The sequence below is a fragment of the Sinocyclocheilus anshuiensis genome, unplaced genomic scaffold (assembly GCF_001515605.1).
Source record: "Sinocyclocheilus anshuiensis isolate Anshui unplaced genomic scaffold, SAMN03320099.WGS_v1.1 scaffold393, whole genome shotgun sequence".
Taxonomy (NCBI): Eukaryota; Metazoa; Chordata; class Actinopteri; order Cypriniformes; family Cyprinidae; genus Sinocyclocheilus; species Sinocyclocheilus anshuiensis.
This window is the reverse complement of record NW_015536501.1, coordinates 707,483-721,157: the sequence shown is the minus strand read 5'-3', so window position 1 is coordinate 721,157 and position 13,675 is coordinate 707,483. Positions and strand designations below refer to the sequence as shown.

General features: G+C 37.2%; 1 protein-coding gene across 1 annotated transcript in view; it reads right to left on the bottom strand.

The window, feature by feature from the left end:
• Window positions 1-1,959: 1,959 nt before the first annotated feature.
• LOC107689083 (gamma-glutamyltransferase 5-like) overlaps window positions 1,960-13,675 on the bottom strand; it is a 17,548-nt gene continuing 5,832 nt past the window's right edge. The window contains exons 3-12 of the mRNA XM_016486990.1: window positions 11,600-11,695; window positions 10,232-10,427; window positions 8,830-8,987; window positions 8,565-8,711; window positions 8,339-8,472; window positions 7,735-7,916; window positions 6,078-6,169; window positions 5,882-5,988; window positions 3,286-3,396; window positions 1,960-3,072 (exon numbers count right to left, since the gene is read on the bottom strand). Of these exons, the coding sequence (XP_016342476.1) occupies window positions 2,923-3,072; window positions 3,286-3,396; window positions 5,882-5,988; window positions 6,078-6,169; window positions 7,735-7,916; window positions 8,339-8,472; window positions 8,565-8,711; window positions 8,830-8,987; window positions 10,232-10,427; window positions 11,600-11,695 (1,373 nt within the window). The 3' untranslated portion in view covers window positions 1,960-2,922. The remainder of the gene's footprint in view (window positions 3,073-3,285; window positions 3,397-5,881; window positions 5,989-6,077; window positions 6,170-7,734; window positions 7,917-8,338; window positions 8,473-8,564; window positions 8,712-8,829; window positions 8,988-10,231; window positions 10,428-11,599; window positions 11,696-13,675) is intronic.

Sequence of the window (13,675 nt, the reverse complement as noted above, 5' to 3'; positions counted from 1 at the left end):
TTTCCTGAGTTAAAATGTCTTTATCTGCGTTTTATTCAGCTACAGCGATCACTGGATACTTCTTCCTGGAGCATTATTTCTATTATGCATATGTGGAGTTTCTGCGCTAGGGCGCCCTCTGGCTTCCAGTATGAATTAAACAGTCATTACATTACGTGTGTACTCAGTAATGCTCACAACACCCTATTTTGGGTAAAAATAGGAAAGATAATACTTTTCTCTAAAGAAACAGGATTCCCTAAATTATCGTCATTGATATCATTATCGCAATAAATATCAGAAGTTATCGAGATATATTTTTAAGCCTATATCGCCCATCCCTACCTGCAATGCGAATTTTAGCAGGGGAACCCCGCCAAAAAAACGTGTATTTTCCCCCCTGGAACTGGATTTTTAACTGGGGACCCCCTCGAAATGCGATTGGGCTAGTTTTGAGTAGCGATTGGGCTGTTTTCTTGTGAAAACCGGGCAACCCTGGAACACGTGCCGTTGGGTCACATAGGATGGAAAACACTCACGAAAAAGTAAAATATGACTGTTTTGTGCAAGAAACAACAGAAAGTGAGGTAAGAGTTATGATCTGTGATTAACCCGTGTATAAAAAACAAAACGAGAAACGAATTCATCCCTTTGTGTGCCTCCTGCCCTGTAGTGGGAGTTGCGTGAATGAGGATCATTTGCATGTTTTAAATGCATATCTCTTCCCTCCAAGGGAAAGCGTTTGCGTTCAGCTCACTGTGAACACATGTAAAACTGTTGTTTATTTTGAATACGCGCCCTCCAGAGGCGAAAATTACATATTGTGCCTTTAAATGCGATTCCGTTAATATGTCATATTCTGTAGTCCTCTGGTGCATCATGGGACATGGTTATGCTGAATATCCGTCAACTTCAATGTCTGAACAGCTCCAATAAACAATATAAAAATAGTAGAAAAGTATAAAATATTTATGATTGAAGTTCAACCAACATATGATGCTGTTTATAAAAATATCATTATGGAAAATATAAAAAGTGCATATGAAAACTAGAACATATTCACAAGTAATAAAACAATAATTGCTAAAATAATTTCGTAATTGCAGTATCTCATTCAGTTTGGTGACATTCACATTTCGATTTTCTTATAACACAGTTTTTCCCAACATTTACAGTAACACCTTTAAAAATGGAATAGGTTCAGTAAGATGCATTTAGAAACATTGACCTCAAGTTAATCGCTGTTAGCTCTCATGAAAAAGTGTTGGATGATGTTAAGTGCTTCTTTGTACATAATCTGAAAATGGCTATGACAGTTTTTGTACATAGTTAAAAGATTTGGCTACAAAAAAAGTTACTTGACATTTCCATAATTACTGGCCAGGACAAAAAATACAGCTTCTTTAAAAAAAACAACAACAACATGTAGACTGCTGCTGGGATGGTGTATTTTTGTAGACTAGAACCTGGAAACGATTTAGCATTTTCATTGTCCTTAAGTCAATGTTCTTTTTAATGGGTTTCTGGTTAAATGCCATAAATAAGGTCTGTGGTGAACACAAACTCAATATATTTTCATGTTTTATTCTACGACATAAAATAGGCTACATCGCTTAATACAAAAAGTGGCTATAGCTATGGGACTACAGATATTGTCGGGGACATTAAACGTTATCACATCGAACAGGAAATCTCATCTACTCGCTAGTCCACTTTTGAAGCCTTGTTGTGTTTCTAATCATGCTCTTGCAAAATATTCTAACGCAAACTTTTAGGAATTTTTTATTTTTTTTTCCCCATTGTTGTCTGAAGCTTAATGACGGTGGCGTTGAAGTCATTTGACCTTGGTGTAGTTCATTTATAGCCTACGTTTAACTATAATAAAAAGCTTTTGCATTTCGCTTTTTTCCTAGAACTATTGGCGGAAGTTCCCGCTTTTTGGCATGTTTGCACTGCAGGAACTAGGAACGGTTTTAGTTCTAGGAACTCCGTTTGGGGGAATTAATTTAGCTCCTACTTCAGATTTTCATGCTCGTTCAATCGCGTAAATTGTGCATTTACATTCCATCTCCGCTATCGCGAAACCCACGACACACAACAAAAACAGCTCCGAACACGGTGTCCTCCGTTCACTGGTTGTTGAGGTTTGTAAATGGCGTGAATAAAGACGTTGCTGTCAGCCGCTTCAGAGTTCCTGCTGCCAGTGCGAATGCAACCAGAAAAACAGCCTGAGAGGGAGATTGTTTCTCTAGGAACGACCCTGTTGGCTAGTTCCTAGAACTAAGTTCCTAGAACTACGCAGTGTGCAAGCACCTTTATACTTCTGCCGATTGTATTTAGGCTTCAAAATGTATAAAAGTTTATTTGTGAAGATGAACAAAATGTGTAAGAATCATAAGCTTTTGTTGGTCACAGAGCTTATTTTCTGCAATTATCCAAAAGCAAGTGGAAAAATCCAGTTTGGTTTCTGTCGAGGCTTTCTGGGTTGGCCTACAAAAATACATAATCGCTGCAGCACTCTATACCATGTGCAACAACTTGCCCCAACCTGACATTTATGGTCAAAAAAATGTCCTACCAACACAGTTCAGCCTATCAGATAAAATCTACCTTCATTATATAGTTGACTCTTTCCTAAATGAATGCCAGTGTGGTTTTTGATATGCAAGCCTTCCTCTGTGTGACAACTAGCCCCTGTCTCCCTGACATACAAAATATATTTACATGCACTCAAATGTTACTGTAACAACAAAAGTCCAACAAAAGTGGACATGGATGGACAAATGCACACCATTGTGCACAATCACCCCATATTTGAATTTATGGTGTCTACAGGCGTCGCTGAAAGAGAGCGCTGACCCTTTGTTTCCACCCTCACTCCTCCCAGGCCTGATGAATCACTACACCAGTCTCTAACAGCTGACGGCACAAACAGAGGCAGGGTCAGTATCCCGCTGACCTGCCACTCTTCCTGGCGTCAGATACGGCACTGATGCACTGCCCTTCTTTCGAGATGCCATTGACCACATTGAAAAATGGGTACGTGTTGTTCTTCACGATGTGTCCTATCTTTTGCATTGCATCGATAGAAGACTGAGAAGAAGAAAAGAACAAAATGTTACTACTTAAGTCACTTTTGATTACCTGTTTTATAAAATGATGATTATAATCAGTGACCGGGAACATTTCAAGAGGAGGTAAAAGCAATTACAATCATTACGGCCACACTATCAACATGGGATTATGGGATTGTGATTCATGGTAACCTCATAATATTAGAGCAGACCTACATTCCAAAGGACTTACACTGTCGTATCCATGCTCAAATTGGACATTGTTGTTGGAGTCCACAAATACTATTTTAGCAGCGATAGATTCGTTAAAGTTCATCCCAAGCCACAAGTGGTTCATAATGGACTGAAATAGGAAAAGAACAAGGGGGTGTTCGTTAAAGAGGGTTTGTCAGGTTATTTTCAGCAGGACATCTCCGTACTGAATCTGTGGCATGCTGTCAACTACCGCATACAATAGTTTTTAATGCAGACAATTTTATATTTAATGTTTTGATACACATTTTAATGCAACAATTAAACTAAATTTGGTTCTTTACAGCAGGATATCACTGTACTGCATCTGTGGCATGCTGTCGACTACCCCAGACAATCGAGGTGGAGCAAATGATTAGATTTTGCAAAAAGATTACAAAAACATTTTTTAGATTGTAAGACTATAGACATGCAATAAAAAAAAGAAAGAAATAGATGTTATGTTGGAAAATAAAATACAATCAAAATAATAGTTTAAATAGTTGATTAAAATGCCAAGAATAGCCTAACATTTAAACTAAATTAGGTTATTTTCAACAGGATATTTCTATACTGTATCTGTGGGATGCTGTTGACAACCACAGACAATAATTTCAGCACACATATGAAATGTGTTTATAGAATGTAAATGGAGGACTAAGACAATTTTATAGCTCAAGTTAATTTTTTTACTGGAAAATATATGCAAGTGCCTTAACAAAAATATGAATTTAAAGTCAATACTGACTGTATTCTGATGATTTTCTGGGAGAAACAGAATTTTCAGGTATATAGAGGTGGAGCAAATAGTTATTATTTTGATAAAGATTACAAAAATGAACATTTTCTAGACAGTAAGACCATGGACATCCAATACAGAGAAAATAGATAGAAAAAAAATAGTTGATAAAAAATAATAAGGATAAATAATTCAATAAACAGTTACAACAATAACTTTAAATGACTACTAAATTAGAAGTATGAAAATTGTTTGTAGGTGCAGTAGATGAAAAAAAATAAATAATAATATTTTTTATTTATATAGCGCCTTTCCAAAACCCTAGGTCACTTTACAAGTCAGGTTTAAGGAACAGAAACAGATAAACATCAAAACCAGAAGACAGAACACATAGCATGAGCTGAGAGTAATATACAGAGACCACTTACAAAGTTAGATTAGAGATACATGATTATTATATTAATGTAGATAAACATCCATAACAGGGTACAAATTACAGACAGAGAACTGAAGAGTAATACTCAGAGAAAAAATGTGTTTTTAAGAGGTTTTTGAAGGAGAGAAGGGAGGATGCTTGATGGATGTTTTGGGGCAGAGCATTCCACAATCTGGGAGCCACAACACTGAAAGCTCTAGATCCCATAGTCACCAGACGAAACTTAGGGGTGACTAAGAATCCCTCACTAGAAGATCGTAACGAGCGGGCAGGAACATAAGGCATAAGTAAGTCAGATAAATATGTAGGACCAAGGTTATGGAGAGCTTTATAAGGGAGAATTAGTATCTTGTAGTTTATGTGCAAGGAAACTGGAAGCCAATGAAGGTGATTTGGATTGGATTTGGGGTAATGTGATCGCTCTTTCTTGTGTGGGTAATCAAGCGAGCTGCAGAGTTTTGAACATATTGTAGTCGTTTGATATTATTAGCTGACAGGCCATAAAGAAGTGAATTACAGTAATCTAGTTGAGATGTGACGAAGGCATGTATAACAGTTTCAGCATCCTGCTGACTGAGAGAGGATCGAATACGCGAGATATTACGCAGGTGGAAAAAAGCTGTCTTTACTACTTTACCAATGTGATCATTGAATGAAAGAGTGGAATCTATGAGAATACCAAGATTGCGAACTTTAGTGGAGGGCATAATCAGATCACTATCCAGATCGTTCAGTTGACCAGAGAGCTTAGATACAACAGCTTTAGAGCCAATCAGAATTACCTCAGTTTTATCAAGAGTTAAATTTAAGGTAATTTGCCACCAGCCAAAGCTTGAGTTTCTTGATGCAATTTGTTAATGCAGGCGGAGGAAACACTGAGGTGGAAGGTGCGCTAAAATAAATTTGAATGTCATCTGCGTAACAGTGGAAGTTAAACCCATATCGTTTGATTATTTGTCCGATTGGTAGCATATAAATGGTAAAGAGGAGAGGGCCCAAAACAGAACCTTGAGGTACACCAGAACTGATGGATTTGGTAGATGATTTGTGTTTCTGGTTTATAACAAATTGTTGCCTCCCGGTCAAATGGGAGGAAAACCATTCAAGGGCTGTGCCAGTAATTCCAATTGCTGAAAGCCATGAGAGGAGTATCTCATGATAAACAGTGTCAAAAGCTGAGCTGAGGTCTAACAGAAGGAGAGTGCTGAGAGCACCAGAATCAGAAGCTAAGAGAAGATCGTTAAGAACCTTAACCAGGGCTGTTTCAGTACTGTGTAATGGATGAAAGCCAGACTGGAAGGGCTCGTAGAGGTTGTGTGCTGTTAAAATATTTAGTGCTGGTCAGCTAAGGCTGTGTACTTCATAAAATAGGCTGAACACTGATAACCCCAAATAACTTATTTCAAATGGAGTTTGACTCACCAGCGCCATGGCTGTGGTGATAAAACTTCCTCCTGATCCACCAATCACTACAGTCTTCTCCTGGGACTGCAGGATGGTAGGAGCCATGGAGGAGGGAGGCTGCTCGCCTGGAGAGAAAAAAAAACAGACAATATAGTGACAAGAAGTTTCAAGACATGCAAAATGTAAGAAGATATATTTGGTGAATGATCTTCACCTGGTGTGACAGAATCTGCTCGGCCACAGAAGTCAGCTAGCTCGTTGTTGAGGATGATACCCGTTTTAGGAGAGAAAACAGTTGACCCAAACCTGAAGACATAAGATTTAAAAAATATTCGTTTTCATAAATATTAGAGGATTTATTATTTAATGTATAATATTATTAAATGTGTAATATTTTTATTAATAATATTGTTTATTTAAAAAAATATTACAGGATATCTAAAACGGAGAGTCTATTTACACTAAAGCCACGTTCACACCAAGAACGATAACTATAAAGATAACGATATTAGCGAGGACTTTAAGTAAAGTGCCCTGCTGTCTGTGTTTGTGCATCACAGGCCAAAGAGAGCATCGAGCAGCTGGTGTATCTGTGCCGGACAGATAAGGAGGATGTGAGGGATGCTGCCAAACAAGCTCTGCTTGTGCTAGGTAAGCAGTGGACTAAACAACAGGAAATGGACCCATGAAGGAAAGATCGGTAATGAAAGTGAAAGAATGGATCTGCTGCAAATTAGAGCTGCACGATTAATCGTTAAAAGATCGCAATCTCGATTCAGACAACCACACGATCTCATTTCTAAATGACAACGATTCTCCCGTGTCTATTAAACCTTTGACAAAGTCTTACCGGATCATTCAAATCTGCGTTCGCACTGCCGCTGACACACAGAGCAGTTACCATGTTTGGTTAAGAAACAGCTTCACAAACAGTCTTAAAGTCATTCATATTATCACAGAAATACTAGGATGAAAGTTTATAATTCAGATATAAACATTGATGTCTATGGTAGCGCGACCAAAATAGAGCAAATCCGCATTTGAAAGTAACTGCCACATAACGTTTGTGTCGATTGCATTGTTTCGCCACTAGGTGGCAAAAAGTGACTTAAAAATGTATAATTGAATGAATAATTTATTCAAGATAATCGTTCAAAAACGCTGATTATATTTTGTTTAGTTCAGAATCGTGGGAGAATCGTGATCTCTATTTGAGACATAAAAATTGTGATTCTCAATTTATCCAGAATCGTGCAGCTCTAGTCAACACTACAAAAGACAATTATTGAACAATAGGTCCAGTGATGTACATGGTTTAGTGTATGCCATTTATTATTTTTTGACACGATCTACACAAGTTCGAATCTGCCTTTTGCTGAACTTTTTTTTTCTCCAATTGTACATCGGAAAGGCATATATTTTTAATAAAAAATGAAAGAAAATAATGAAAAAGTTGAAAATGAAGTATCGGGTAGGGTTAGTGTAGGTGTAGGGAGGGCTTTATTGTCCCAATTAAAATGATAATTTTCCCTCAATACGTTATTATTGCACACTGTTTTATAAAGTACTGCAATACTGAGGTGCAGTTGATTGCCACTACCTGCAATAAGTAGTATACATAGCAGAAAATCCTGATATTTTAACATATGTAAATAGAATCTATAGTCATTTGCACTTAGTGTAAATAGCATATCGCTAAGAAAATCCTGCTATTTTCACTTAATGTAAATAGCATCTTATTGATAGCCACCGCTTATATAAAATGTGTGTGTGTGTGTGTGTATATATATATATATATTCACATACTATCCCTTTAAATCTTGAAACACAATTAGGATCTCTGCTGAGCATATGCTGTAAACGTGTCTCACATGTGGTTGATGGTGCTGGTGACTGACACAGCAGTGCCATCTGCTGCCATCACTGAAACATGTGTGGTGCCAAAGCGGTCGACTGTCGGCGTGATGTTGTAGAAGGAGGCGTCGTGCGTGGAGCCGTCAGTGATCAAAGCCTTGATACGCTCAATGAACTTCTCATCTTTGATGTACTCCATCTGCATTCACAGGGCACAAGAAAAACATGAATAAATCAATTATACTTCCCAGACAAATTAATTTAGTTTAGTCTGATCATTATTTGCATTTTTTTGTTTTGTTTTGCCAGACGTGGAATTATTAATGATGTTTCTAAACGAAATCAAATCTCTTTGAATGCATGCTTCGTTAACAAATATTTTGATTTCATTTCAAACAATAATTGCTTGCATTTGTGTGGCCTTCATGAGAAATAACATCCGGCCTTTCATAGTATTTACTCAACCCTGCACTTGACGTCTAGTGATATTATGCTTACTACAGCCAAAAATAGCAAATATAACAAAATTAAGCACATGAGAAACTCTGCTGTTGTGTTTTTTTAAATGAATGTTCCAGACAGAAAATCAAGGCAGTATTTTAAATGAAGCTGTGTCCATACATTTTTTCTGGAGTCGAAGTTGGGGTCTTTGAGGTTGTGCTTTTGTCCATTCGCAAACTTAACCGCCTCAAGGAACCGATGCAAATTCAAGGTTTTCTGGTCCCCTTGGTTAGAGGCTGGAGAAAGCCTGAATCCTGAGGAAATCAAAGGGTGGTTTAATATTTATAAGTAAGAACTGGTTCAGTATAGCAGGCAAAGTTGATAGTCTTTTGTGGTCTACTCCTACCATGCATTAGTTTGAGTATAAAGCTGAGTATCACTCCTCCTGCTGGTGGAGGAGGGAAGTGCATCTTGTAATCACCAAGTTGGACTGACCACGCTTCATTGACTCTGACCTGAAAAGTGCTCAGATCTTCTAATGATAACATTCCATCTGGAAAAACCAAAAGTAAACTGTAAACAAGCACACCTGCCAAAAAAACTGTGTATTTCAGAAGCACTACATCTGTTCTGATTACAGCGACTGCCATTTGTATACAAACAGTTCGTACTTCTCTCTTGTACATCCTGTATCAAGTCCTCGGCGATTTTTCCAGTGTAAAAGGCATTGGCTCCTTCTTTGGAGATAGTTTTCATGGTTTCTGCCAGCTGAGGGAACTTGAGGGTGTCCCTTGGGCTAAGAACTGTCTTGTCCTTATAGAACAGTTCACTATACAAAAAAAATAAGCTTATAAAACCAGACAGAAAGCAACTCAAGTAACATAAGCCAGCCAGGTGAAACAAAATGTGATGAAACTTGCCAAGAACATGTCTGGGTCATATTTCACCCCAAAACAGTAACAATAAAGACAGAAAGCAACTCAAGTAACATAAGCCAGCCAGGTGAAACAAACTGTGATGAAACTTGCCAAGAACATGTCTGGGTCATATTTCACCCCAAAACAGTAACAATAATAAAAAAAAAAACTTAAACATCATGGTAGTATGTCTTGTAATGCCTATATTACTGAATAAAATGCTGTAATTTCTTTGAGATATATATAATGTTTATATAATAATGCTCACCAGAGCTGCATTAATTTGAGCAAAAGCACACTCCTAAAAAAATGTCATAGTGTCCAGTACTTTAACATTTTAAAATAACTGCATTATATTTTTTCCCCCAGAGATAGCAATGATGAATTTTGTGCCGTTTAATATTCTTTTCCAGAACTATTTGTGACCCTGGACCACAAAACCGGTCACAAGGGTTAATTTTTTTAAATTGAGATTTATACATCATCTGAATAAATAAGCTTTCTAGGATATTTACAAAATATCTTCATGGAACATGATCCTTACTTAATATCCTAATGATTTTTGGCATAATAGAAAAATCGAACATTTTGACCCATACAATGTATTTTTGGCTATTTCTAAAACTATACCCCAGCGACTTATGACTGCTTTTGTGGTCCAGGGTCACATTTGATCAATACAAAGTTAGAACAGCATTTATTTTAAATAGAAATCTTTAGTAAATGATTATACATATCTTCACTGTAACGTTTGATGAATTTAATGCATCCTTGCTAAATAAAAGTATTAACTATTTAAAAAAAACATTATTATATATACACACATATTTAGTGAGTTACAGTGTATAATTCAGCAAATTATGTTTTACAATAGACAAAAATGGTATTTAATAGAAAACTGGAGATAGACTCAATGCTGCTTTGACTCATGCAGCAGAAAGTTTCTTATTACACAACAATAAAAGAGCTCTTATATTTCTTGCAGTTTGCCTGCGGCTAAGTCATAACCTACTTCTTTGACATTGATCGTTAAGAATGCTCGTCAAGGTTCATCATACTTGTCCCCTTAAATAAACTATTGCATTGAGATGTCAGTCATAACAAACAGTAGTGTACATGATAGTGTGTATGTGTTTGTTTGGAGAAGATGCATTACCAGAGTTCAGTGCCATGAATCAGTTTTTTAATTAAATCTTGCTTCAAGAAATAAGCGAGGTAGGCTGGCATGGGGAAGCCCTCTCGTGCCAGCTTGATGGAGGGCTCGAATAGTTTGGCCCAGGGCAGCTTTCCATACAACTGATGAGCTTTTTCATAGCCGCGGAGTTCTCCTGGTACACCTATCCAGTGACTTCCTGGTAGACGCATGAACAAATAAAGCACAAAATAGTTACTGGAGTACCATACTGTTCAAAAGTTCTGATTTGCATCACAGGAATAAAATACATTTAAAATATATTCAAATAGAAAAGCTCTTTTAAATTGTAATATATTACACTATATTACTGTTTTTACAGAATTTTTGGTCAAATGAATGCATTAATAATAGGTATTGTATGTGTTACACAAACTTGATTTTTAAACTTTCTGAAGATCAATTATAGGATGTTGTGCATGTTGTTTCTCAGGGTGTTGTTAGGCTGTTAGTTATGTGCCAAAGTTTAATATTAGGGTTAGACATCTATGTAAATGCCTAATCTTAAGTATGAACAATAAGGAAAGGCAAATTTTAAGTCTTGAGTAATACTGGTCTAAAACGAAAAAGAAAAGCCCTTTTAAAGGAACACTGTACACTGCCAAATCAGATTATTTCCAGTTTTAGAAAGCTTTCGGTTTGTTTTCAGTGGACATTAATGCATTACACAGAACAACACAGTGAGTTTCGTTCTTATCCAAGTTACATAAACTATTGCTTTTGGGAAAAAACCTAATCTCTTTTATCTAGAAAGTAAAAATATTACAGAAAAACGGTCATAATTAGAGTTGCATTTTGTATGCAGGAACAGCGTGTGAACATTTAGGCAACTACACAAAGTCTGGCATTATGGGTAAATATGTTTGGCAATAGTGACTATAATCTGACAAAATGATATTTTAACTGTCCAGGAAGTACATTTAAGAATAAGAAACAAGCTAAACAAGTCCACTTAAGTACATAATTCCCCTATCCTACGCACAATGTCCCATTGTACTTCTACATTTTCAAACGACATGTTTATGAAACCTAAAAAAATGTGTCATCGTTTACTCGTGCCACTTATTATTTTCCTTCTTCCATGAGACACAAAAGCTGAATGTCCAGATTTGTTTTTCACACAATGAAATTGAATGGTGATTTACTGTATACAGCTAAACTACAAAAAAGACAAAAATCAATAGTTTTTAATGGAAGAAAGAAAATAATGTGGGGTTGGAATGACAAGAGGTTGAATACATGATGTAAATGTTGGGTGAACTTATGGGTGATTTTCTAAATGAGAGGCCAGTGAGGGATAATTTACCCTGCTTTCATGTGGAAAAGCTTTACCTGTAGCAAATGTAAAGGTTTTCGGACACTTATTCAGCAGATCCGCTTGGACACCTTTTGGGACTGTTTCTCTTGAGCTGATGATTTTCACTTTGCCTTGAAAAACAGAGGACTCCGTAAACTGTTGGGTTTATGCAGATTTAATTTTTTCAAAAAAGCATTATTTATCCTCGTTATTTACGTCATGTAATATTTTTTTTGTCTCTTTAAAAAACACTGTTTAAACAATAAACTAACAGGTCAGTCCACCTTTCCATAAAATTTCTAGAAAAAACTCAATGGGCTGTACCAATGAAAACTAGATTATACTTGTAGAATTATGAGTCATAGTAAAAAATAAAGTAAATGGCATGTTCTGAATTGTTCATATAACGGGGAATAGAGAAATGTTGGTTTGAAATGAGACTTTGCATCACCTCAATCACAAGATCAAAACAAACAACCATAATATACAAATTTCTATTTACTTATATAGTGCTTTTTGCGCAACTACAATATACAGTGGGTACGGAAAGTATTCAGACCCCCTTCAATTTTTCACTCTTTGTTATATTGCAGCCATTTGCTAAAATCATTTAAGTTAATTTTTTTTCCTCATTAATGTACACACAGCACCCCATATTGACAGAAAAACACAGAATTGTTGACATTTTTGCAGATTTATTAAAAAATAAAAACTGAAATATCACATGGTCCTAAGTATTCAGACCCTTTGCTGTGACACTCATATATTTAACTCAGGTGCTGTCCATTTCTTCTGATCATCCTTGAGATGGTTCTACACCTTCATTTGAGTCCAGCTGTGTTTGATTATACTGATTGGACTTGATTAGGAAAGCCACACACCTGTCTATATAAGACCTTACAGCTCACAGTGCATGTCAGAGCAAATGAGAATCATGAGGTCAAAGGAACTGCCTGAAGAGCTCAGAGACAGAATTGTGGCAAGGCACAGATCTGGCCAAGGTTACAAAAAAAATTCTGCTGCACTTAAGGTTCCTAAGAGCACAGTGGCCTCCATAATCCTTAAATGGAAGACGTTTGGGACGACCAGAACCCTTCCTAGAGCTGGCCGTCCGGCCAAACTGAGCTATCGGGGGAGAAGAACCTTGGTGAGAGAGGTAAAGAAGAACCCAAAGATCACTGTGGCTGAGCTCCAGAGATGCAGTCAGGAGATGGGAGAAAGTTGTAGAAAGACAACCATCACTGCAGCCCTCCACCAATCGGGGCTTTATGGCAGAGTGGCCCGAAGGAAGCCTCTCCTCAGTGCAAGACAAATGAAAGCCCGCATGGAGTTTGCTAAAAAAACACCTGAAGGACTCCAAGACGGTGAGAAATAAGATTCTCTGGTCTAATGAGACCAAGATAGAACTTTTTGGCATTAATTCTAAGCGGTATGTGTGGAGAAAAACAGGCACTGCTCATCACCTGTCCAATACAATCCCAACAGTGAAGCATGGTGGTGGCAGCAACAGGGATATCCTGGACGAAAACCTCCTCCAGAGTGCTCAGGACCTCAGACCTGGCCGAAGGTTTACCTTCCAACAAGACAATCACCCTAAGCACACAGCTAAAATAACAAAGGAGTGGCTTCACAACAACTCTGACTTTTCTTGAATGGCCCAGCCAGAGCCCTGACTTAAACCCAATCGAGCATCTCTGGAGAGACCTAAAAATGGCTGTCCACCAACATTTACCATCCAACCTGACAGAACTGGAGAGGATCTGCAAGGAGAAATGGCAGAGGATCCCCAAATCCAGGAGTGAAAAACTTGTTGCATCTTTCCCAAAAAGACTCATGGCTGTATTAGATCAAAAGGGTGCTTCTACTAAATACTGAGCAAAGGGTCGGAATACTTAGGACCATGTGATATTTCAGTTTTACTTTTTTAATAAATCTGCAAAAATGTCAACAATTCTGTGTTTTGCTGTCAATATGGGGTGCTGTGTGTACATTAATGAGGAAAAAAAATAACTTAAATGATTTTAGCAAATGGCCGCAATATAACAAAGAGTGAAAAATTGAAGGGGGTCTGAATACTCTCCGTACCCACTGTATATATATACACACACACA